The sequence below is a fragment of the Hylobates moloch genome, unplaced genomic scaffold (assembly GCF_009828535.3).
Source record: "Hylobates moloch isolate HMO894 unplaced genomic scaffold, HMol_V3 SCAFFOLD_20, whole genome shotgun sequence".
Lineage (NCBI taxonomy): Eukaryota > Metazoa > Chordata > Mammalia > Primates > Hylobatidae > Hylobates > Hylobates moloch.
In genome coordinates this window covers 38,122,730-38,150,435 of record NW_026652295.1, presented here as the reverse complement: position 1 = coordinate 38,150,435, position 27,706 = coordinate 38,122,730, and the positions used below count along the sequence as shown (strand labels likewise).

At 38.0% G+C, this 27,706-nt stretch overlaps 1 protein-coding gene across 2 annotated transcripts in view; it reads left to right on the top strand.

The window, feature by feature from the left end:
* Positions 1 to 27,706, top strand: part of KIF6 (kinesin family member 6) — a 373,885-nt gene that overhangs the window by 111,821 nt on the left and 234,358 nt on the right. For both annotated transcript variants that reach the window (XM_058432302.1, XM_032141106.2), the window contains exons 7-9: positions 16,584 to 16,790; positions 24,877 to 25,020; positions 26,287 to 26,373. In XM_058432302.1, the coding sequence (XP_058288285.1) occupies positions 16,584 to 16,790; positions 24,877 to 25,020; positions 26,287 to 26,373 (438 nt within the window). The remainder of the gene's footprint in view (positions 1 to 16,583; positions 16,791 to 24,876; positions 25,021 to 26,286; positions 26,374 to 27,706) is intronic.

The following is a 27,706-nucleotide window of genomic DNA, read 5'->3' as shown; positions in this document are numbered from 1 at the left end:
TTGTATTTTTGCTCGGTACTCCAATATTTTGCCCATTTGATCATTTGTGATGCTTTTATTGGTCATAGTAATCGAAGATTAAGGAATAAAGGTTGAGTAAGAATTAGGGCATGTGATGACAAAGGATTTAGCATGCTCCACTAAATCCTGTTCCTCCATATATAGTTTAATAAACAGCAAACCAGTAGATACAGAATAGAAATGGGTCCTGTCCACCAATGCTTGTGAAAAAGAGAAAAGATAGATTCATAAACTTCTATAAGGAAAACAAGTAGAGGAGCCTGTTGCTGCCTCGATGCTAACTGACTTTCTTTCAGAGGTGATCCATCCCTAGAGAAGTACAGGCCTCATCCTTGCCGATTACTTTCCCTCACCTTCAGTGGGTTATGGAAAGGCCCTTAACCTCTTCCACCATGACCTCCAGTAGCTTAAAAGCTTGGCCATTTGCTGTTTCAAAGTTATGCATGAACTTTAGCTAACTACATGGTTTCGGCCTGCGGTTTTGCAGTTTTAAGGAACTTCCTTTGTGAAACTTACCTGTCTTACCACCTTACAAAATTCCAAGTCTTTTTTTTTTATTATTATTTTTATTTTTTATTTTTTGAGACAGAGTGTCGCTCTGTTGCCTAAGCTGGAGTGCCATGGTGTGTGTGATGGCTCACTGAAACCTCCACCTCCCGGGTTCAAGCCATTCTTGTGCCTCAGCCTCCCAAGTAGCTGGGACTACAGTCATGCGCCACCACACCTGACTAATTTTTTTGTATTTTTGGTAGAGACAGGGTTTCGCCATGTTAGCCAGGCTGGTCTGGAACTCCTGGCCTCAAGTGGTCTGCCCACCTCGGCCTCCCAAATGCTGGAATTACAGGTGTGAGCTACTGCGCCCAGCCAGAATTCCAGGTCTTTTCCTATTACTTACTGATGAGTGTTTAATATTATAAATAGCTGAAACCCGAAGAAGTCTAATCCTAATAATGCTGGTTGTGCATTAATTTTTATTTAATTTGTTTATTTTTCCTATGTAAAGCCTGATGTATTTAAAAAACCAAGTCTAATAGGTTTTGGTTGCTTCTGTGCTTGCTTTTATCTTTTCTTTGGTAATAATAATTACCATGTTATAATGAGAGCCTGCTTAGTATGTCTTGCCATTGTTATTGACATGTTATATATATATTTCTAAATTATTTTAAAAGTATACCCAATATTTAGCACCTTAGTTTATACCTTGGAAGCAATGAAAGCAAATACACAAAAATATAAATGACGAGTAACTGTCAACCCCTAGAAATTCCTTATTATTCACAGTCTTCTAAAAAAGCATGTTTTGGATTACAACCTGTCAGAATGTAATTTGTCAGCACAGAACGAGCTTACCAGGATAAAAAGAACAAACGAATCATTTTTAAAAAAAACAAAGTTCCCAATTTCCCATTTACACAGAGGAATCCAGAAGTTGCCTTGGTAACCAGAAAACATTTGCAAAACAAAGTCTGAATATGTGGGACACAAAGTGGAGTGCTCTTTCCTTTCATGTTCTTTACCCATAGCCAGCATTCTAAGGAAAAGTTATTAAGAGTAGCTTCAGCCTCTTCTTATTTATTCAGAACTCTTAAGTAATTTCAGCAATCCTACCAACGTTTTGAATAAAACTTGATTATGTCCCTAGGATAAATTTTTTTTAAGTTGAATTGCTGGGCCAAAGAGAATAAATATTATAAAAGCTGAACCGTGTGTGACCCAGTATCCAAGTCCACCAGTCGCGAGTATAACTTGATACTTTTTTTGTCTTATAGCTGAAATATTTCTATCAAGTCATCAAATCTAACTGAAGAAAGCAGTCTGCATTCCATGATCAGGCCATGCATAGTGCCATAGATAGGACCGTTTGCCCCTACCTTGAAGGCATAGTCCTAGCCATGGTCTAGGGCACTCTGTGCCCAAATATGGTCCTATGAAAACCTGTGTTAGAATACCCTGTGAAAGTTAAATGGTGCAGTTTCTTGGATTACATTTCGGTTGATGGATTCAGAATCTCTTCCATGTGGAGCCCAGGAATGTGCATTTTAGCATTTTAAATGTGCTCAGGCTAAATTTGGGAGCAGTCTGGGCTTTACCCTTAAGAAAGCTGGTTGAAACCCACTCCCAGAGGGAAAAAAAAACAAGCAGGTCTATATTCTGCACCCTTGTCAACACCACAACATTTGAAAATTCTGCAAATTTGGTAGACAAAAAAAGAAATCTTGTTTTAATTTGCATTTTGATTACCAAATTCTTTTATATCTTTATTGGCCATTTGCATTTCTGTTTTTGTTCATGTCTTCTATTTGTTTCTCTCTTGACGTGTTAGGGTAGGTCTGATTGATTTGTTGACCCCATGAGGGCTGGAACTTCATCCTGTTCAGCAGTTTGTTGTACTGTGTACTCGCAGCTGTAGAAAGTGAATACTATGTCCGAGTGGTCTAGCATATAATTTCTTATATAGGTATTACCTGGTGTAGTTATTGACCTGGATGGATTCTGGAGCAATAATGTGCTATATCTGGTATAAGACATTTGCTGTGAAACTGCTTGCAGGGGACCTTTGGTGAGAAAGGAACACTCGGTGCCGACGTTGGGAAAGTCTGGGGTGCCCTGGGTGGGCAACTTGCTTTCTTTCCGCCTAGCTTCCTTTCCCACGTAAACGGTCAGGTGACTTCCTCCAGTCAGTGTTGGTTCCACTCTGTGGTTTCTTCACCATCTCCCCCCATCCCCACCAAGTAGTGCTGAAGAGCATGAGCTTTGGAGACCTTCTTTTCTACCCCTGGCTCCACCCTTTGCCAAGTGTGTGTCCTTGGGCAAGTCTCTTAACTGGTCTAAACCGTACTTTCTAACCTGTAAAATGGGCATAATAATACCCACCTTCTACATGGAAAGAAACTGAAGGCAACCTCTTGCCAACAGTCAGTGAGGCACTGAGACCCTTAGTCTAACAGCCCTTGAGGAAATGAATGCTGCCAATAACCACTGAATGAGCTTGGGGCAGAGTCTTCCCCATTTGAAGCTTCAGATGAGACTACAGACCTGGATTTGATACCTTGATGGCAGCCTTGTGAGGGACAGTGAAGCAGAGAAACCAGCTAATTTGTGCCCAGATTCTTGACCCACTATCAAACATGCAAGCCAAGAAGGAAATAGAGAGTTGGCTAGCAAGACAGAAGTCAATCTTTTGTAATGTAATCATGGAAATGACATCCCATCACTGTTACTGTATTGTGTTTATCAGAAGCAAGTCTGTAGATAAAATTACACAAGGCAGAAAACCAGAAGGAGAGATTACTGGAGACATTACTATCACATTGGAGAAACAAATGTTGGAACTATAGGTGATGGGTAAGAAAGGAATTCATACATGGTTCAAAATTATAAAAAAGAAAAACTTCATGAGAACTACTCAGTTGTAGGCATAATACTTTTTGTATTTTAAAAATAATAAAATGTTTAAATTGAAATGCGAAAATAATAATAATAATAATACCCACCTTCTAGGGATATAGAAACAATTGAATTAAATAACATTTGGACAGGCCCTGGAGTTCTTATCTGGCAACTATTTAAAGACAAGACTTTCGTCTTGTTCATCTCTATTCTCTCAGCACCTGGCAACTAGTAGGTCATCAGTTATTGATAACTGTTTTGTGGAATTCATGAGAGAGGAAGACCTGATGATTTCAGGCAATAAGACCTCCAATCTCAGGCCCAGAATTGAAAGTGATTTTATGGTACACTGTGCCTATTGGTGAGTACTGAGAACATCACAGATGACTTCAACATTTTGTGTGTGTGTGTGATACTTCAAACCTTTTGAAAGAGGTTACTTTCCAAATAATCAGCCTATCAACAAAGTTTATGGGATTTATAAACAATTTCCCCAAGAGCGATTAGAGGTCTTTATACCTAATTCTTTGCTTGAAATAAAAGACATACAGACACTCCCCAACTTACAATTTTTCAGCTTTAAATGGTGTGAAAGTGATATGCATGCAGTAGAAACTGTACTTCAAGTTCTCATACAATGATTCTGTTTTTCACTTTCAGTACAGTCTTCAATAAATTATATGAGATATTCAACACTTTATTATAAAATATGGTTTGTGCTAGATGATTTTGCCCAACTGTAGGCTAATATAAGTGTTCTGTGCACATTGAAGGTAGGCTAGGCTAAGGTATGATGTTCAGTGGGTTAAGTGTATTAAATGCATTTTCAACTTATGGTATTTTCCATTTACGATGGGTTTGTTGGGACATAACCCCGTGTCATAAACCGTGGAGCATCTGTGCTAGATTTATCTGAGTTATGCTGATGTGCTTTGTAAGCTCTCAGGCTTGCACATTAGCAAACTTTTGGAGTAAGTTGTATGACCTTGTGGAAGTGCAAACAGTCGGGAGACAGGGTGTGAGTGGGGGTTAATAGGTTTATGCGAGTTATAGGAACAGCTGTTTTTGGACATGTTGTCTAATAACATAAGGATAGGGCAGGAAGGAAGGAGTAGCTTTATTGTGTGATTGTGTTTGTTAACACAACTTTAAGCCCCAATCTCCTTGTGTGGTGTGTGTGGAAAACAAGAGGATTTTGGTTTCAATTAGTTCCAAAATCATTAAAGGGATACTGACTAACACATCCTCACAAATTTTTGTTTGAAAGATATGTTAGTTATATATAATTAGCAAGTTTGTTATAAAATTTGTGAACCTGGTTAGAGCAAAATATACAACAGGCAAACTACATTTTGGCCTTGATCTTATTACAACAAGAATAGCATGTTTAGCAGGGCGTACTGGCTCTCACCTTTAATCCCAGCTACTCAGGAGGCTGAGGCAGGAGGATTGCTTGAGCCCAGGAGTTTGAGGCCAGCCTGGGCAACATAGTGCGACCCCACCTCAAATAAATAAATAAATAAATAAGAATAGCATTTTCTTCTTATTAGGCCCTGATAAGTAGTAGCTAGAAGCCTTGCTAAAAGATATATTGACAATTCTAACCTCTTTTCTTATCTATTATATATACCTACTAGGTATAGAAGAAAAGAGACTTAAATTTTGAGCACTTACTATATGACAAGCATTTCTTTCTTGTTCTCATATTTTATATATGAGATACATGAGAAATATACAGTGTTCTTTAAATAGCACTTCTGTGTTACAACACAGTTTGCATTCTGCTCTAACCTGATTTAATGGTATTACATGAACCATGAGATTTGTTCTAAAACATCAATTAAAATAAATGAGTGGTATGGAACAGCTATTATTAGAATTTTAAGATTTATATACTCCATACACATTATTAAAAGAATAGTCTTTTGGCTATAAAATTTAGTCCCAGAGTTTCTTCTGATCTTTAAAGTTCTCATCTCGAATTAAACATAGCATATGAAAGTCACTTTTACTCTATTCAGTATTATTGACATTCACCAACAACAGCAACAAAAAATGAAAGAGAGGAGAAAAAAGCCATCTTCAGTGAAACAAGGAAATAGCCATAACCTCAAACTATGAGAAAACCTGCCAAATACTATGAATTTGACTTATGGTGAGAGAGGGTGCTGAGAGCCAACTCATATGTCCTCCAACCTCAAGCAGGATAGAGTTTCCCTTTAAAGAAAGGGTCACAATTCTCAAATGCAAATCCAATGATCTTTTGGTTAGAGGGATGAGATCTGAAACACAGGCAAGTATGGAGGAAGACGCTGGGAATATTATATAGATCTTCATTCTAACTATAGAAGGTGGATCCAAAGAAGAAACCTTAAATACAAGCCATTTTTATGATCGGTGATGTAGGCTCATGCCAAAGAAGGTGACCTTTGGTGAGTGGGGTTCAGGGAGTTTGTTATTTAAGGGACTTAACTGTGAGCCATCCCAGACCTATTCATGTGAAATATTGAGGAAAGTTTATGCTCTTGAGGCTAAAGACATAACAGATGTAATGTAAAAGTATTCAGGATGTAAACCCAATATGAATATTTCCTCACCTATCCTCTAGGCTACTCTTTAGGAAAGGGATGTTCAAAGATAAAATTGTCAGAAAGAAAACATCCCACAACCTATTTTTATATATGGAGTAGGTGTCAGGGCTAAGGAACATACATCTGAAGGCTGATTAAATCAGAGAGCACAGGGCTTGTTCTTCATAATCTTAAGTATGTTATTTAAAGACAATCTTTGTTTTTTAAAAAAATAGCTTAATATTATACAAGGGCCCAAAGAAAAAAGGTTATAAGACAAAGAAAAGCAAACTTGAAAAACTTAAGAAAATAAATGAAAGAGAAAAAGAAAGCCATTAAAGAGATGAAAGTGCCATTAGAAGCAAGTAGAAAGAAGGAAGAAGAAGAAGAGGAAGAGAAGGTACAGGAGAAGGAGGAGGAGGAGGGAAAAAGAAGAGGAAGAAATGTGACTGAGAAATAACTAAGAATATAAAAATTAATGAGAGAAGGTGTATCTAAAGAGAGAGACAAAGGAGCATCCGATTATGCATAGTTAGAAATCCTGAAGAAGAAGAGGGAACAAAGGCAACAGAAAAACGAGAGAAAAGGCCAGGCACGGTGGCTCACGCCTGTAATTCCAGCACTTTGGGAGGCTGACACAGGTGGATCACCTGAGGCCAGGAGTTTGAGACTAGCCTGGCCAACATGGTGAAACCCCATCTCTGCTAAAAATACAAAAATTAGCTGGTGGTGGCACATACTTGAGAGGCTGAGATGGGAGAATTGCTTGAACCTGGGAGGTGGAGGTTGCAGTGAGCCGAGATCCTGCCATTGCACTCCAATCTGGGTGACAGAGCGAGACTCTATCTCAAAAAAAAAAACTAGAGAAAAGTTTTCTGAAACTTGGAATTACTTGAATCTGCAGATGAAAAGGACATAACTGAAAAAATTGGAAGAGCTCAAAGAAAAAATTGGAAGAGCTCAATTCCAAGACATCCTCTATTGAAGTTACTGAATTCCAAAGCTAAAGAAAGAGACTTAAGGGCATCTAGTCAGAAAATACAAGTCAACTATGAATGAAAATAAAATGGGTTGTTATGCCTACCACTGGATATCTGTGCTTCTAGAGTTCTTTCTTCGGCATCTGTACTCTGAGTGACATTGTCCTAAAATTTGTGTCTGTTACTGATCTTCATGTCCAAACTCGAAGATTGCATTGAGTGCTATCCCAATAAAGTTCCACAGTATATATTTTTTTCATTAGAACAAAATCATACAAATGTATATCTAAATTCTCCTTGAAGTGTTATCATTACCTGTGTCTTAGTTGTTTATACACAGGGTAGTAAAAGGTAATTTCAGCTTGTCTATAATCCCAAGGTATGTAGTATGGATAAAAAAGACAGTTTGAATAAACTGCTAAAATTCTTAGGATTGTTAGTTCTTTTAGCCCCATAATATTATTATTCCACTTATGTGAATAGTCAGACTTGGACATTTTTAAGCGAAGGCTGAATTTTAATAGGAAGAGAAAAAAGAAAAATTCAAACTCAATGTAAAAGATTAAAAATGGACAGAGTAGACAATTATGATAAGTTACTGTTTTGATGGCTAAATTTAGCTTATAATTCTTTTTGCAATCAAGTGAAAAATACAGCAGGGGGTTGGGCAGACATTTTGGGTTATATAATTTTCATTGTTCAGAGAGCCAACCTTAATGCTGGTGGAGGATATGATGCTATCTAGCTCAAGGATGGTGTGTAAGAATGATAATTGAATGTAGTTCCAATTAAAGATACAGGCAAAATTCCTTCTCAATTTCCCGTATGTACCACCATTTAGCTGACTTAGATTTTGATATAAATGTGTTTGACTTTGATTTGCCAAATCCTGGAGAAATGACCCTTAGGGAAGTAATCCAAATCCTGACATCCACAGAGGAAACTTCAACAGAACCACTAATTCTGACATTGTTTTCCCAAAATTTTTGAGTCGGCCAATAGATCTTTGAGGATGTGAAAGTCAAAAATCCATCAAATTGATTCCAGACTTGTTAGAAGGGATACACAATAAAACATACTAGACCTATTCTTATCATAAAGGTGAATCATAATTATTATAACATTCTTATTATATGTTCCAGATTGCTCCAAAGTTTGTTTTTAAATTTTAAATAAAATTGGTGTGTCTAGTCTATTTCTCTTTTACAAAACTACTTTGACAACATGCTGGGTAAGAAAAAGACCTAGAATCCTGCAACTGGGGAAAATCATTTTGACTACTTTTCTAAAAGCCAGGTGTCTTATAAACAGAAAAGTCAGAAAGAGAAATTAGAAGTTTAGGATCATTAATTCCAGTAGAGGAATATCCACTCAGGAATATTTTGTTGCTAGGCAGTGTGTTCTGAAACAATTCCAGAAAAGTTCAAGGTAGGTGTTTATAGGGTCATGTGCTAAACCACTAGGTTTGGTCAGGTCTCACTTTTCCAGGCTGAGTTAGAGTATATCAAGGGCATAGTGAGCTTCCTAATTCAATTCATTTAATATGGGAAGAACTGTATAAAGAATCACTTAACCAATAGGTAATGGATTCAGTAATTCTTCATTAAGGGTGAGGTTTAACCTGAAAGGCTGAGATGACAACCCAGAAAACATTTAGAAAACCACGTGGAAGTTAGCATTTTCAGTCTTCAATTCAGATAGAGCAAATGAGCAGAGGAACAGATCAATTAGAGTATCAGTGTAGAAAGTGTTACCAAACAAGGAGAACTGAAGTGGAAAGCTGAATTCTAGATCCTGTGATTGCTATTGTTGTTCTTAGTTGGTTTGTTTTAAGGAGTCTCGGGCATATACTTCACAATGTCCTGTTCAATCAAAAAGAGATTTCCTTCATTTGATCTATTCTAGATTAGTGGAAATTCCTGTTGAGATACTTTACTCCAAGATAACAAAGTGATTGAAAAAAAGATTTTGGCACACAGGAATGGAATAAAAAGTATAAGTTATGGCAAGAAATAAGTAAGCGTTCAGGTACCCTAGAAAACTTTTAATATAATATACAGAGTTTATTTGAATCATTGAAGGCTGCATTAACTGTCTACAATCATTTTTGAAGTGATTGAAAACATAAGTTTAACTAAAAGCAGAAAAAATTAATTTTACAAACATCCATAAGAGCATATTATGTAAACCTCAAGAAATTATATTTCACTTATTGATTCTTGCCCCCAAATCAGAATTATCATTACTAAAAATGGCTGGACACACACATACACACACACCCCACAAAAAAAAATGTATCACCATTTATTTTCAAATTTCTCTTTCAGCAGATGAGTATCTCCTGCTGTATAGAAAAGGATTATTATTCAATGAGATTTGAGGCTTTTTACCATATGAAATAGCTTCTGAGAGTGGTAGCTGAACCAGTGCCAGGGAGAGCCATACCTTTATGCCTTCTACCAGTAGAAGGGGCCTTACCACCTCTCTCCAGGCCTCAATGCAGGCATTTGATGTTATGTAAAGCGTCCTAACAAAGCAGCATCAACCCCTGCCTCCACAGTCATATTGCTGCTCCAAGCCCCTTCTATATAAACATTTTGAAGCCACCATTGTCTGACAGGGTCATTTTTGAGTCACTTTTTACAATCTGCGCCGTTCTGTTTACACTGCCACAAAATGAGCTGGACACCAAACACTCATTTGTAGCCCAGTGGATCACACCACTACTTCACTACGCACTAGAACAAACAGTTCATTACAATAACACTATTTAAACAATGCTCCAAATGGATTTTTTTATGAACATTTAAAACTCCATTTGCAACAACAATTTTTTGGATTCTTCCAAGATTTGGATATTAATGACTGTCTATATGCACAAATGTTAAATGTCCTTTCTGAACACAATGGCTAATGCCAATTGGAGATAGTCCCAGAGAATTCATGAAGATAAATGAATTTTGAGTAGGCTTATTTGGGGAGTAGGAAAAGGGTATACTTGAGTGACAAGCTAGAGGACATTCTAGACAGGAGAAAAGGCAATTGAAGATGTAGAGAGTAGTGATTAAGAGCTCTGGAATCACGCACAACAAATAACTGAAGCCCAAGACTGATAGGGAGATTTGAGTCAATCTAGCTGTTTCAAATAGTTCTAATTTTTAGACTCAAATGAACTATATTCCATGGACTTAAAAAGCTTGCAGATGTAGTCACAGAATTATTTGAAGATTTTTAGAAATTATGGAGCATGCTGTAGAGATTCCAGAACACAAGAAATGAGCAAGAGTCAACAAATTAACAAACATTTTTAACACTAGTATGTTATGCTAGGCAATGATGCATACACAGTCCCTGTCCTCAAGGAGCTTGAAGTCTGGGAGGGAGGAAGAGGGAAATGGAGAGGCTTTGTAAGAAGTAACCTTTCAGATGAATGGAACTTCAGTGAGAAGTAAAGTTTTGCTACACGGCGATAAGAAAGAGGAAAAATAACTTTCTTTAACCATAGACTGCAGATATGATGACTCTGTAAGGAGTCCGGTGAGCCTAGGTTTTTTAATTTTCACCCCACAAAAGAAAGTCTATTCTCCATTTTCCGAAAAAGAAAACATATATGGAAGATAACAAGCTAATATTTTTGATACAAGCCCTAAAAAAGAAACTGATAAAGGATTATTAAATAATGGTCAGTAAGCTATTAAGAAAAAGTCAGCATTGATTTTACCTTAAACTAATTTCATTCACTTTTCTGATAGCATTTAAAATTTTATAGATCAAATCAATTCTCTTTTTATGTCTCAAAATATCCTTGGGGATATAAAGAGAAATTGAAGGCATATAAAATACTTGGGTTGAAGTTAATTGTAAAATACCTATAACTGTTACCTAACCGGGTGGAGAGCAGAGGTGGTCTTCTGGGAATGTTGTTGGTCTGCCCCACTGCTTCGTGTCTTACACATTGTTTGGATGAGAATATACAAGATGTTTTCATTTGTAGATAGCACAAAATTGACAAAAAGACCAAGATCCAACAGATTGTAATGTTGACATAAAAACTAATCAAATGCAGGCATGAAATAAATGTGTGTGTGTGTGTGTGTGTGTGTGTGTGTGTGTGTGTGTCCCAAAGAAATTCCATAGCATGTAAGGGCTGGAGCAAATCCAGTATAGTAACACTTCATGTGATGTGCTATTTACTGGCAATACTAGATTTAGATTGTCCAGGTTCCAGGAAGTAATACATCCAATGTCCTCTGCTGTGGTTAGGCTACTTTTGAAATAACGTATTCAATTCAAGTGCCAGAGTACCATATTTAAAAAGGATTTTGATAAACAGTTGCATAAGGCCCAGTTGAAAGGGATAGAGATATTTAGTCTTAGGGAACATGCTAGTTTAATTCAGGGATGTAGATAGGATTGGCATTATCAAATATGCCTTTTAACAATACTACTTTGTCTGAGAGGTGGAGGACAATTGGAAGGGACAAGAGTAAATACTGAGACTAGAAGGGAGGGACTGCAGTAACCCAAATGAGGGATAAAGGATATTTGGCTACTGGGGGAGATACAGATAAGTGGAGAGAAATCCAACAGGAGTAGGATGGATTGGATATCCATCCATGGGACACAAAGGGAGGGAAAGAGATACAGTTGTTTGGGGAACATTATGTACGAGATGCTGGCAAGGCATTTTAATGACAATGATCAGTCAAACTGCTGGACATTCCAATCTGCTATACAGAACAATTAAGGTAAGAGATAAGGATACAGGAGGCATCTGAATAAAGTCAGTATCAACAGTGACATTAATATGACCTTTTATACTTCACAGATCACTTCAGCACTCAGTAACTCAGTTGGTATTTAATGTAACTCCCTGCAACGAAGCAGGTCTTAATATGGCATTCTAGAAACATGAAAATCAAAATTACTTCATGTAAATTTGCTTGTAACACTAGTAAGCTTTTAACACTAGTAAGTGACAGAACCAGGACTTGAAACCAGGTTATCTGACACCAAATTCTGAGATTTTTGGTGTGTGATTTTTATTACACTACAGAGCCTATGCAATGAGGATTTGAGCTGTAGAAGGTGAGTTTCCAAGGGGAGGAAATATGGTCACCATAGCTTAGGACACACCTATTTTTAGGGACTGCAAAGAAGAGAGCAGAGGAAAGGAAAAAGCGATGGAGAAGGAGAAAGTGACTGGAGAGTATTTGGCACTAGAAACCAGGTGGTGGGCAGAGGGTGGCGAGCTCCTAGAATGAGGGAATGGCCAGCATTTTCAGCTATTACCTAGAGGATCAGCATGTTCATTGTTAACAACAGATCACTTTCTTTACTGCACATTTTGCTTTTCTCATTTCATGCTCATTCTCATTTCACACATTGTGGCTTTAGATCCTGCCTAGATTGTAAGTTCCTTGAGGGCAACATCCAGGTCTTATTTTCCTTCTTATCTCTTTACTGCCTAACACAGTGATATACATAGGCTAATAGGAAACGTGAAAGCTCTCTGCATGCAGGTGATTAATCATCACTAAAATTTTTCCAAAAGCACAGTCGCTAGTGCCAAAAGCACATTTGTTTAAAATGTGTGCTTAACTTTGAATGAATCTGCCTAAATGGTGCCATCTGTTCTTAGGCAGTTTCAGAAACATTTTAATACAATTTTACCTTTAAAAGGACAAACGTAGGGCCATGCCTAAGAGACATAAAGACATCCTTAAATAAACACAGAGCAGACACCAGCACATCCAATCACACTTAAAAAGCTCCACATAAAGAATGTTTTCTGAGGTTTAAGAAATTTTTATCTAAAAGGACACCAACTGCTACTTCATGCAGAAAATATTTATGAGAAGTTACAAAACTGTAGGCACGGACTCCTACAGCATATTACTGCATTTTAATTACAGATTCCAGAATATACAATTTTAGTTTATGTGAATCTCATATTCCTTTGAAATGGGTACACTCTACCAATATTCATTTATGGCTCACATTTTATGGTGGTTTCAGAATATCAGTTTCGAAGCTGAAGACAGCTGTTGAGAAGTCTCCGTGTTATTTGTTTATATTGATTGTCAGTTTGACTTTTGTTACAGTATTGTAGGATTTATTGTTGTGCGACTATCACAGTGAAATGAAACCCATGTTTAAGTTCTGCAAATAACTTACAGTCACTTCCAAAACACCTCAACTTAGGTTCTAAATTTGAGTTTGCGGTTTTACATGCACAGTTATTTGCTGATCCACTTTAGCAGGCAAAATCACACACTGGCCAGGTTTGGGCATAGTTATTGTGGCAACAAGTAATGGGTCAAATTTTCAGCCTGTTTAACTCACTAGCTACATCATCATCACCAAAACTATGCCAGCATTTTGACATCTGTTTATTTTGCTGGTTGGTGTATATCAACTCTGGTGTATATCGACAATTTATATTTACAGAAAGAATTTCTGGTTGAATTGCCATACGAATATGTTACCCTGTCTGCACACATGTGCATCCATATTGAAATTCTTTGGTTAAATCTCATTTTGCAAAGGTGGAGATCTGAACATATTTACTCATATGAATACTCATTTGGAATATTTTTAGTTTTTTTGTTGTTTGAGAGGATGATACTACTAACTTGTCACTTGTGTCTTGAATCAGATTAATTTCTTTCTTGTTCCAAAAAATGTAAAACACAAAAAAGTACAGAGAATAATGTGACCAATATCCATGTTTTCCAATCCAGGATTTGCTTCTAATAATTTTTAACTAAATGAAATAGAATATTGCAGATAAAGCTGAAGTCCCTTTCTTGGCATTTCATTTCCATCCCTCACAAACACAACTGCTATCATTAATTTGCTGTATCCTTCTGGTCCGTGTTTTTATACTTAATGACATAAGTTATAGCTTCATGAACAATAGATAATATTGCTTTTTAAATTATGTAAATTCTATCATAGCGTTCATATCATTATTTAACTTGCTATTTTTTCTCAGCATTCTATTTTAGAAATCCATTTATGTCAATCTATCCCAAGTTGCTTTATTTTAACATCTCTGTAATTTGAATTATCTCAGTTTACTAATCTTTTCTGCCACAGATGTCTACTTAGGTTGTGTGTCTTGCACCAATTTCTTGCTAACCCTAATAATGTTGCAGTGAATGTCCACATATATATGTCCTTATCGCGTATTGCACATATATATAGATAGATAGATATAGATAAATAGATATACACACATACACACACACACACACACACACACACACACACACAGACACACACACACACACACATGTATACCTGCCCAAGATTTCTCTCTAGGAAATATATCTAGTAGTTTATTGATGGCCGTGGGTTATATGTATTTGGAACTTCACCACATATTATCAGATTGCTCTCAAAATTTATTCTTAATTTATATTTCCATCAGCAGTACATAAAATTTCCCATTTCCTTATATCGCCAACAACACTTATTTTGTTAGACTTTATTTTTTAAACCTTATGGTTCTAAGTTATGTGGTTCTGATTATGTATAAATTTGAGCATTTTATCAAATATTCATTAACCATTTCCAGATTTCTTCTTTATGAGTTACCTAGTCATATTCTTTGCTTACTTTTTCTCACTGATTTGCAAGAGTTCTTTATTTTATTTATGTATGTATGTATGTATTTATTTATTTATTTATTTATTTTTGAGATGGAGTCTCACTCTGTCACCCATGCTGAAATGCAGTGGCGTTATCTTGGCTCACTGCAACCTCTGCCTCCGGGGTTCAAGGTATTCTCCTGCCTCAGCCTCCCAAGTAGCTGGGATTACAGGCATGCACCACCAATCCTGGCTTTTGTGTGTGTGTGTGTGTGTGTGTGTGTGTGTGTGTTTAATACACACGGGTTTCACCATTTTGGTCAGGCTGGTCTCAAACTCCTGACCTCAAGTGATCTATCCACCTCGGCCTCCCAAAGTGTTGGGATTACAGGCGTGAGCCACCGCACCCAACCGAGTTCTTTATTTATTATTAATGTTTTGTCAGCCATATGTATTGCAAATATCTTCAGTGTTTTAATTTTATGGTGGATTTTATCACACTGAAGTTTTTACATTTTGGATTATCTTGATCAAATATTTTAAATCAATTTATTTTTGTGTTTTATGTCTTAAAGTATCCATTACCTCCTTGGGTTGATTACAATATGCTTCCACGTTTTATGGTATTGGTGCTAAAGTTGTGTTATTTCACACTTAAAGCTTTAATCTATTCTGGAATTTCTTTGTGTGCATAGTGTAAGGAAGCAATCTAAGTTTATTTTTTTCAAGATGGATAGTTGGTTATTTCAGCACCATTTATTAAATCAGTGCATCCTTTCTTCACTGTGGTATGATGTCACATCTGTCCCATACAGAGCGCCAAGGTGAGCACAGCATGTCTCACTGACCTAGCTGTCTGCTCCTGCACCAGCACCACACCGTTCTAATTACTGTAGCTTTGTGGTATACCTTGATAAATGGCAGGAAAGTCCCCTTTTATTGTTATTCTTTCACAAAATTACTTTTCATTTTTTTGGTTTTATTTTTTGATGGAGCAACTTCAGTAAGGAAGTGTAAACAGCATTACTTTTCATTTTATTTGAAGATTTCTCTCCTGTATGCCATTTAGGATCAATTTGTCTTTTTCTGTAAACAAAACCTGTAGCATTTTTATTTCAATTGCATTGAATATGTAGGTTAATATATAGACATTTACATATAGATTAATTTTGAGTTTTCCCATCTATGAAATTGTGCATTAATATCCTGCACACCATTTACTCCAGTTTTCTTTGTCCTTTAATATTATCTTACCATTTTTCCTATAAATTACATATGCTTTAGAAAATCCATCCCTTATTATTTCATTGTCTTTCTTGCCATTGTGATAATATTATATTTTCTGATTAATCATTGCTCTGAGTTATTAGAACCTCATTGATTTTATATATTCATCTCACATCTAGCAACCATGCTAAACATTTTAGTTCTTAACCATTTGTTTGGAGATGCTCTTGCATTTTCTATGTAGACCACCATATTTTTTTGTACATAATGACATTTTTAATTTCTTCTTTTCCTACTATTATGCCTTCTATTTCTTTTTCTTGTTTATTATATTGTCTAGGGCCTCCACTTTAGTGTTGAGTAGTAGCAGTGATGGTAGGTTTCCTTGTCTGTGGCTTTTGTTTACAATTGTGATCATGAATTTTTCTGATACGCACATTCTCACCTCTTTTCCCGTGAGATTAACATTAAGCATTTTCAAGCATTAAGCCAAGGTTAATGCAGGGATTATAGACAGGTAATGAAATAAAGTTATATTGGCAAGAGGACTCGATCTATACCTCATTGGAACTCTTTTCTCACTTTCTGGGTCAACCCATCCACATATGTCATCAGTAATCCAAGAGGTAATACACTAAAAAGAACTTACTTTAAAGGTCTCAGTTACAAGTGATTTTGTTCCAATTGACAGTTGGCTTCATGGGAAATGTCTTATCACTAGAAATATTATTTTAATTCTTTTGATATTCTTCAAAAATTTTCATCGTTGAAATAATTTTTGCTTTGCAATTTTTTTATAGACTCCTATGAACCAAGCTTCAACCCGTTCCCACTGCATTTTCACCATTCATTTGTCAAGCAAGGAACCAGGATCTGCAACTGTACGACATGCCAAACTTCATCTGGTTGACCTGGCTGGTTCAGAGCGAGTCGCAAAGACCGGAGTAGGGGGCCATCTTCTAACAGAGGCCAAATATATCAACTTGTCACTTCATTACTTAGAACAGGTAAAATGGGCAGAGTGGGATGTATTAATAACTATAGCTACCATGTGTTTACCACATACTATGTATCAGGCATTCTATTAGAATTTTTTTATTATGATAAAATATATATAACATAAAATTTACCGTTTTAATCATTTTTAAGTGTACAACTCAGTGGCATTAAGTACATTCATAAAGTTGTATAACCATTGGCACTATCCATTTCTGAAAGTTTTTTATAATACCAGACAGAATCTCCCCATTCCCCTATACTCTAGTCCCTGGTCATCTCTACTCTACTTTCTGTCTCTATGAATTTGCCTATTCCAGGTGTCTCGTGTAAGTGGAATTATGCAACATCTGTCCTTTTGTGTCTGGCTTATTTCGCTTAGCATAATGTTTTCAAGATTCATCCATATTGTAGCATGTATCAGAATTTCTTCCTTTTTTTAAATTGAACAATATCCAATTATATGGCTATGTCACATGCTGTTTATACATTCATCTCTTGATGGATACTTGCATTGTTTCTACCTTTTGGCTATTGTGAATAATGCTGCCAGAAACATTGGTAGATCTACTAGCATTTTGTATATACCATTTTATTGAAACCTCACAACAGCCCTACATTGTAGGTGTTAGTTACTATCCCCCTCATACAGATTTTAAAATTCAAGTCTTCCAAAGGCCTTCCCACAAGATTACCTAGATAGGGGAGGGTGAGGATTTGAACCTAGATTTACTTAGCTTCACAGCCTATACCTTTTTTCACTTTTTGTCTTACTGCTTTATTGTAAAATTTAGTAGTTGGTGTAAATAGAGGTTACAAATGGCTTCCTTTTGCCTGTTTTCAGGCTAATAGATTAACGATGGGAACATGACTTTGAGATAACCGACTTGTTTTCTGCTTGGGGAGACTTCATTTAGTTGGTAATTTTGACCCCACGATGGTTCTCTTAGCCTTGTAGCTTTCTCTTCCTACTTCTACCCTAGGCTGATTACAATCCACCCCAGTATGTGCTCTATTTTTAATTTCTGAATTTAATGCCAGGGGAGAGAACATTCATCTGAATTTAGCTAAATAAATCTTTCAGAAAAAAAAATTCATCTCTAAAATGAGTGGATTGAATTAGATGATTTCTCAAGTTCCATTTAGCTTTTTGAGTATAAGGCTGTGAGATGAATGTTAAAGATGGCAACTACTTCCAAATTCTAAAAAAATAAAATAAAATAAAAAATAAGAAACATGATCAAAAATTGGAGTGGAGAAGTACAGTCTTGTGAGGCAGAAGGACTTGTTAACAAATGTTGCAGCTAAAAGATTAGAGGAGAAAAAAATAAAACCTTTTTTTAACTGCTTAATGAATCCTTCTGAGACTGATGTTGCCTCGATGTTAAATGCTATGTAATCATCACATTGGCTAAAAAAGCAGATGGAGAGAAACCTAAGGGACCCTATCTGAACAAGGTGCACATGGCCAGACTCCAATCAGATGAATCCCAGTCAGGCAGCACCCAGAGATTAAGGCCTGCCTGGTATTCAGATCATTCTAGTGTTTTTAACAAGAGTCAGCATTCCTAAGCTCTTTCTTGCTCAAATATTACACACTACTTATACTTAACAGAGGTTTTACTTAATAGAACACTTATAGAACATTGATATGAAAACATAATGGACTGTATTCAAAGTGCTTTATTTCAAAGAAATGTGTCTGCTTGTTTTGGATGGTAGCACTGTCTGTTTTAATTTCCATTATATCCATCTGTTCATACAAAATTAGGTTCGTCAGTTGAATCAGACTTCCCACCAATTGTAATCACTCGAGAGAAATGTTCTGCCCTTAATTCTTTTTTTTTATTCTATAAGCCTTTGCAAGCTGCTATGTGTCACTGAAACTATTCCTCTCCTCACATTTTTTCTCTTCAAAATTCTTATGACAGCCTCGTGTGAGTAGTCTTGGGGCTATGTGGCATTGGATTTTCTATATCGTTAATTTATTTATCAAACAAATATTTATAATGACCTACCATGTGCTGAGAGGGCTGTGCTAGGCACTGGAGCCTAGTGTGAACAAAATAGAAACAGTCCTTTCCCCAAAGACCTCATGGTCTAGTGTAGGGAGACATGAATTAAAGATGTAATCTTTAAGTATGTGGCTGTAAACCAGGTGAGAGCAGTGAAGAGAAAGTAAAAGGAGTGAGAGGAGCTTGTAGCAGGGTATCTGACCGAGACTGAGGAGGTGAGAGTTGAAGATGGTTTTCTTAGGGCCTGATACCATGCAGAGGAATGAGTAGAGGCGAGCCAATCAAGGATGGGCAGAGCATGTCAGGCAGTGGGAATTGCAAGCCTGTCAGCTCTTAGCCCCAGCCCAGGGGGATGAATTTGCTCAGGGTCTCAGTGACATTCACATGTCATTGCCCCTTGGTCTCTGTAACTGATGTTTCATTTTCAGCCACTGCATCACTCCAGCTGTTAACCATTTACACTGATACACAAGTGTCTTCACAGGAAAAGAGGGGGCTCAACATAAGATAGTAGGGAAGAAATTAGTGGGAGAGGAAAGAACATAAATATGGAAAAACTAGTCTGTGAACGTGGAGATGTGAGGCTGAGTAAATCTAGGAGTAGCTGCTAGAGAGCAAGTAGGTCAGTAGAAGAGACATTTTTGAATTTCACACAGAAAGAAGAGAAAACCAAAGAGTACATAGGAATAAGAATAAGAAAGAGAGTGGGAAGATGTTTAATGAATAACAAAATTCAAGGACTTTTGTTCATCAATTTCTCTTTATGTAGTACCTTATTATGGGACTAATGAGACTGGAAGTGTAACACAATGTAGTTTAATTAGCTTCATTCATTCATTCATTCAACAAATTGTGATTGAATGTTTACTGGGTGCTGTGAGTTACGTTAGACAATGGGGATAAATGAATGACTGAGAAGTAGGCAGGACTATCATGTCAGCCAGCAGAATAGCAAAGCATACAAATAAATACTTAGCAATATAGTAATTTAAAACCTGTAATAGAAATAAATCCATGAGTGTTGGTAATCAATTATATCCCTATCCTCTCTTTCTCAGTTTCAATATATAATAAGACAGAGATGGAATGGAAAACCATTTGGTAACTTGCTTTACCTTAATTAGCCTACATTTGTTCCACAAATTCCATGCAGCATTATAATTACTCTTTTGGCCATAACTCTGAGACTCACACCTGCTCAAAGGGTGCAACCTCTCTGAGCTGAATGGACTTCACTGTGTTCACCAGTAAATAACTTTCTTTTTGCCAGAGTGTGGTTGGTTTTGGAGTTCTCCTGGTATATGCAGTACTTTTTCCAAAAAGTTTCCTCAAAAACATTTTAAGCCACAATAACAGGGTACATCTTGGCCTCAGAAATTGAGTTCATGGGAGGAAAAGGGAGACATACATACTTGTCCTAAATCTCACCGAGTGCTCCTGGTGTGACCCACAGCCTCTATCAGCCCAAACATCAAGTGAGAAACCACTGGAAATGAAGTGCTTGCTCTGTACTGCTACGGAAATCAGAATCAGAGTTGCCTTCAGCCATTTATTCAACATAAATGGGACTTTTTCAGAGTCTTAGTTTCCATTTGGCTTCCACGGAATGTGTTGTGTTCAGAAGAAAAAGTAATGGTGTCAGTGCCAATTGTAACACTCCAAATTTTGTCAATTTTCATAGGATAATTTTCCACACACTTCTGAACTCTTTTTTATTTAAAGTCTTTAACTCATTAAATAGTAAATAGAATTACTGATTGTAGGCATAGCTTCTAGTTACTTGGAGATACTATTAAGCATAATGTGAGGTTCTACTCCTTGTCAGTTAGAGAATAACTTCAGGAATATTTACCATTGTATTTTTACATGCAATCTAAGATGGAAGGAAACAATAAAAAAGTCACTTTTTTTTTTTTTTTTTTTTTGAGACAGTCTTGCTCTGTCACCCAGGCATGATCTCGGCTCACTGCAACCTCCGTCTCCCGGGTTCACACCATTCTCCTGCCTCAGCCTCCTGAGTAGCTGGGACTACAGGCGCCGGCCACCACGCCTGGCTAATTTCTTGTATTTTTAGTAGAGACGGGGTTTCACCGTGTTAGCCAGGATGGTCTCCATCTCCTGACCTCGTAATCCGCCCGCCTCAGCCTCCCAAAGTGCTGGGATTACAGGCGTGAGCCACCGCGCCTGGCCAAAAAGTCAGGTTTTATGACCACCGCATTTTCCTGTGCCTTTCAGATCATTTGGCCCCTGCCCAATTTAAGAACTCACAGCAGCCTCACAAAGAATAATCTACCTGTGCTTCTTTCCTGAATACCTGCCATTTCTGGGTCATTCCAAAGTTTTACATCTGCTCCAGGTGGGCTGGGCTTATAGTATTCCTAAAGCTCCCCACTTCCTTTCCAATTACACTGAAACTTAGTTCTCTCAAACCTCATTCCATACTGATGACCTTCATACTGCCTTCCTAGGACATACTAAGTAATCTTCTCATGCATTCATTGATTTATTTAACAAAAATTTGTTGAGCACATTTTATATTCATCAAATTTCTTAGTTGTAAACTGGAAAATCTGCTCCAGCTATTTTAAGAAGCATGGTTTATTAAACGTAAAGAATCTCAAGAAAAGTCAGAAAACTGAGTTTGGCTGCTACACAGAGCAACCAGGAGACACACCTAACCACACCACTAAACTGCTCTGCAAAGTACTACTGTATAGCCACATGGCACTGGATTCCAGAAACTTCCCTGCAGCTGCCTCAGAAGAACCAGATGTCTCTGCCACCATGCCCCCTGCAGATCTGATGTTCCTTCTTATGGCTACCACCTCTCACTGCTCACCTCCAAACCCCACACAGGGCTTTCTGCTTGGTGGAGCTACGTCTTAAGCAAAACATGACTTTCAAGACAGACTAGGAAAAGTAATTTCATAGGAAGTCAAACTAGAATGAGGGCTGCCACGAGAGCTGAGGGAGACAGCTTTGTTTCTGTCATGTTACCAAGTGCTGAGCACTGTCCTCGGCAGTGGAGGTCGAGCTGTGAAGAAGAGACGACATCTCTGGCCTTGCAGAGCAGAAAGCCTAAAGGAGAAGCAGATAACAAATAAGTACCTAGATATAATTTGAAATAGCAATAAGTAGTATAAGAAAAATAAAATAGATGGACAGGCTGGAGATAGGTGTATTATTTTTGACAGGGTGTCCAGGGAAGGCCCTTGTGAGAAAACAAAATCTGAACAAAGATGTGAATAATTAGAAGCAGAAAGCTGTACGGAAATCTGGGGCAAGAGCATGCGAGGCAGAAGGAACAGCAATTTCAGAGGCTCTGATGTGGGGATAAGCTCGACATGCTGAATCAACAGTCAGAAGGCCAGTGCAGGCCCAGGGAACATGACAGGACATGATGTCAGATAAGTCGACAGGGATGGATCACACAGGAGCTGGGATATTATGCTAAGTGTATTAAGGAGCAACTTGGCATAACTTAGATTGTGCGAAGATTTCTGTGGCTGCTGTGTGGAGAACAGATCGTGGAAGGGCCAAAGTAGAAGCAGGGAGACTAATCCAAGGCCTGTGTGGTTGCCCAAGCCAGGGACCCCAGAGGCTTGAACTGGAGTAGTGGTGGTAAGAAGAGGTGGTAAGAAGTGGTCCAATTCTTAGCAGGTTTTGTAGGTAAACCTAATAGAAATTGCTGATGGATTGGATGTTGGGGATGAAGGCAAATCAACGATGATTGCCTAAGGTTTTGGCTTGAGCAACCCGGTTGATGGCAGGGCCTTAATAATAATGGGTGAGATCTGGGAAAGAATCAGGCTTGGGGGCAGACAGGAAAGAAAATCAAGAATAGAAATCCAAGTGGAGATGTAGAGTTGCCAAGATGATAGTAGCACAGGGAAGAGGTTGAGATTGATGGTATAAATTGGGAAGACATCAGGATATAAATGCATTTAAAAGCCAGGCAATGGCTGGGCACAGTGGCTCGTGCCTGTAATCCTAGCACTTTGGGAGGCTGAGGCGGGTGGATCACTTGAGGCCAGGAGTTTGAGGCCAGCCTGGCCAACATAGCAAAACCCCATCTCTACTAAAAATACAAAAAATTAGCTGGGTGTGGTGGTGCGCGCCTATAATCCCAGCTACTCTGGAGGCTGAGGCACAAGACTCACTTGAACCCAGGAGGCAAAGGCTACAGTGAGCTGAGATTGTGCTACTGCACTTCAGCACTCCAGCCTGTGAAACAGAGCAAGACTGGGTCTCAAATAAATAAATAAATGAATTAAATAATAATTAAAGCCAAGTGATTGGATGAGATTACATAGGGAGAGAGTGTAGATAAGACAGAAAAGAGGATCAAGAACTGAGCCCCGGGGCACTACAAAGTTTGTAATTTGGGAATAAGATAAAAGAAACATTCATTAACTAGTTTTTGAGGAAAGATGAAAACCAGGAAAGTGTAGTGTCCCAGTTACCACGTGAACAAAGTGTTTCCCTAGGGAGGCAGTGAGTACCAGTGTTAAACATGCTTACTCAGCTCAGAAGTCTAGTAAGATGGCAATCAGCGCTCTTGGTACAATGAAGGTTGCTGATGACCTTGGCAAGAGCCATCTTAGTTTAGGACTGTAGTGGGCATGCAGAATGGGAATTGTCCAGATGAAAGGGAAATTAATTCAGAAGAGAGAGGAGGTAATTGTAGGAGAAAAGTAGGAGGGAGCAGATGAGGCCAAGGATGGAGGGCTGGCCTTAGACAGGAGCAGGACAGTAAGAAGGTGAAGGGCAGAATGCACAGGGGCTTTAATGATGGAGACATGAGATAGTCCTGGTCAGCGTTCTGAATCTTTATCTATCATATCCAGTAGAAGTGTGGCCATCAGCTCAAAGTGAAATTGAGGAGAGGAGAGGGTGAACAAAGGTTTGAAGAAAAAGGAGAAAAGTGTGAAGGTCTCATTTCTGAGAGTTGAAAAGTGATTTTTGAGAGAGAGAGATCACAGGATGACTGAATTTACCAACACCTGTGGTCATGAATTTAGAACGAGACTAGTGGTATAGTTACATATTTTGCTCAAAACAGCCTTCAGAAAGCAATGCTCCCTTTTTGTTTTGTAAACCAAAAGAGTAGAGGAGGTTCTGGTGATGGAAATCACACACCTGGAAGAAGGGAGGACTAGAACAATGACAGGCATTGGCGGAGGTATTTTCAGGAGCTAGGGCCTTGTGATGCCCTTAAAGACACATCCTGTGGGTGGCTGATTCCTGCTACTTTGTAATGAACATTCTAGCACTGAATTTGTCTGCCCAGGATAACCCTGAGCCCCAGGTGCCTCCTTTCGGGACAACCCCAGCAGCCTTTGCTCCATCTGCCATCCATCTATCTAGAACCTTCCTATTAAGTACCTAAGGAACTCAGGAAGAGTAAGGTGAGCAAGCCTGAGTTGAACCAAGGTCAACTACCCGTTGCTTACAATGGGAGCAAACCTATATACAGCACTTGTTATGGGCTAGGTACTATTCAAAATGATTTGCACATTTTAACTCTTTTAATCATCTCAACTACCTATGAGGTAGGTACTGTTTTTATTCCTATTTTACAGATGAGGAGACTGAGGCATGTTGAGTGACGTGCCCTAGGAAAGCTAGGACTTGCACCTAGACAATCTTGCATGAGAATCTGGGACCTCAACCACTATCCTATACTGTTTCCCTTAGTTCTTGTTTACTGGCATACAGCCCAATTTTGGTAGTATTAAGGTAATTAAAGTAATCAGGCATGTTTTACTCTTATGTTTTTATACAAATTTTCCAATCGTTAAAAACAGAATAATAGTGTATCCAGTTCTATACAGATTATTTCATTTGTCCAAAAATTATGGGGATCACAAAGCTGCAGTTACGCTACATTTACTTTATTCAGTCTTCACCATCTTGTACTGAATATTGTTGTTAAGATATTTATTCTGTACTTAAGTTTTGGGCTTCACCCTGCATTTAGTTATTATTTTCTTTAGCATTTTTATTGCTGTTTAAGCGCTGTTGTTTGTCAGGTGTGCATTTTCTGCTAAATTAATCCCATTACCTTTCTACTTTACCACAGGTTATCATTGCCCTTTCAGAAAAGCACCGTTCGCACATTCCTTATAGAAACTCCATGATGACCAGTGTCCTAAGAGACAGTTTGGGAGGGAACTGCATGACAACTATGATTGCAACACTCTCCTTGGAGAAAAGGAATCTTGATGTATGTTGGCTCTTCTTTCTGGAGATCTTAATCTAGGTTTTTACTGCTAGCACGTGAGACAGAGTTGAGGCTCTTGGGTGGGTTTCTGCCTTTTCAGCTGGGTATGCCTTCAGAGGGCAGTACCCTACAGAGTTCACAGCTGTGGGCTATTTGTCATTGTTATAATAACCCCATTTGAGAATTGACTTCACATAGCACAGGATAGTTTGAAGAAGCCTCATATACAAATTTTGGAAGGCCTACTGATGGGTTGGCAATGTCAACGCAGAGAAATGGGAGAGCTGACCCATCCGCTTCTCTTGCTTGATTTTGCCCTGATGACTAAGATCTGGATACCCTGGAGATATCTCTGAGATGTGTCCCTAGAAATGTTGCTGAGTGAAGCAACCAGGATGCTTTGGCAGGAGCCAGCTGCTGAATGGCTCTTCTGGGTTGCTTTAGAGCCAGCTGATGTTTAATGTTTGGGATCCAGACACTCCCCAGAAGAGGAAACAAGGCCAAGACTTTGATTGTAAGATGCCTTGACAAGCCTCTCCTTTTGACCTGTTATGAGTCTTTATTTTGTGATCTTTCATGTGTGTGGATTATGGCTCTTGCTCTGATTATGATTTATATATGTGGTTCTGGTCTAAGTGATCAACAACTGAAAACACATACTATACCAGCTGCCACTTAGGACCTTGTGATCTCTCACTTTTTGGCATTGGTAATTTTATTAAGCCAAAATAAAATTTGGTTAAAAAATAGTGTTCTAGAGCAGGGGTCCCCAACCTCCAAGCTGTGGACCAGTACCAGGTCTGTGGCCTATTAGGGGCTGAGCCGCACAGCAGGAGGTGAGTGGTGGTGGAGCCAGCATTACTGCCTGGGCTCCACCTCCTGTCAGATCAGTGGTGCCATTAGATTCTCATAGGAACGTGAACCCAATTGTGAACTGCACATGTGAGGGATCTAGATTGCCTGCTCCTTATGAGAATCTAATGCCTGATGATCTGAGTTGGAACAGTTTCATCCTGAAACCACACCACCTGCACTCTGTGTCCGTGGAAAAATTGTCTTCCACAAAACCAGTCCCTTGTGCCAAAAAGGTTGGGGACTGCTGTTCTAGAGCAAAGCTTCCTAATTTAGGGGCATAGTTCCTCATTGTGAGTTTTATACACATCACTTTTTAGGTGTGTATCTTTTTTCTATGAATAAAAATTAAGTTTTATCTAGAGAGAAATATCTCTGTATGCCATAATATTTTAAGAAGTTACTTTGCTTTCTTAGGAGTCCATATCTACCTGCAGATTTGCACAGCGAGTGGCACTCATAAAGAATGAAGCTGTTCTTAATGAAGAAATTGATCCCAGATTGGTAAGCAACTTTTAACTATATTTTAAAAAATATATTAAAGTATATCAAAGATGAGCTAAAATTTGTAGGTGCACTTACTCTGTACTGGGAATGTTCTAAGTAGTGGAAACGTATTAACTCATTTAATCCTCTAAATAACCTATGAGTAGATGGTATCTCTATCTCCACCTTAAAGATGACAAAACTGAGTTAAAAAGATGTTTGATAATTTGCTCAGAGTCATAAGTGCTAATAAGTAGCAGAGTCAGGCTTCACACCCAGGCGGTCTAACTCAAAAGCCACTACTCTTCCTACATGCAGCTCCCCATTGCTTCACTTCAAAGACACGCAGGGAATCCTAAGGACTCATACAACAGAACCACACATGATTACATTTATATGCAGAACTTAGCCTTTCAAAATACATCAGTTTAACTATCTAGAGACAATAATAGTCTGTCTTTTTTTTTTTTTTTGGTAGAGACAGAGTCTTGCTCTGTAGCCCAGGCTGGAGTGCGGAGTGCAGTGGTACAATCTTGGCTCACTGCAACCTCCGCCACTCGAGTTCAAACAATTCTCCTGCCTCAGCCTCCCGAGTAGCTGGGACTACAGGCACACGCCGCCACAACCGGCTAATTTCTTTTGTATTTTAGTAGAGACGGGGTTTCACCATGTTGCCCAGGTTGGTCTCGAGCTCCTGAGCTCAGGCAATCCACCTGCCTTGGACTCCCAAAGTGCTAGGATTATAGGCGTGAGCCACCGTGCCCGGCCAATAATAGTCCATCTTATATAAAAGCTCATAAAGAAAGAAAAGTCCTAATAGCCATTCAGTAGAACCATATTTTACATACTCGTTCTGTTATTCTAGAGTTTTTAAAAATTCATTATTGGCTTGATCCATCAAACTTCTAGTTTTATAACAGTAAATCCTGCTTTATCAAATAACTTTTTAAGCAAAAAGAAATTTACATAGTAATAGTTTAGCTCAACATAAATGCAGATATTTTCTATTCTCTATTTTGTTAGTTTTCTGTAAATGAAATGCAATACTGAATCCATTTATGCCAACATTGAAAATGTTAAAATGAAATATCTCAATTGTATCAAATTCCATAATTAAGATTACATTATTTTTCAAATCACTCAGTTTTTCTTATTTCTCTAGAAAATAAGCTGATATGGGCTTAGTAATCTGCATTGTAAAAAAAAAAAAAAAAAAAAGTGAAATCCTACCAACAGTGTTTCATTTATAAATTTCTCAAATCAAAAAAAAAAAACAAATTAATTATTACCCATATTAATTACTTCCTCTTGATTGTTTGTCCTTTCTCCTCTTTCTCCCCACGGAAGGACA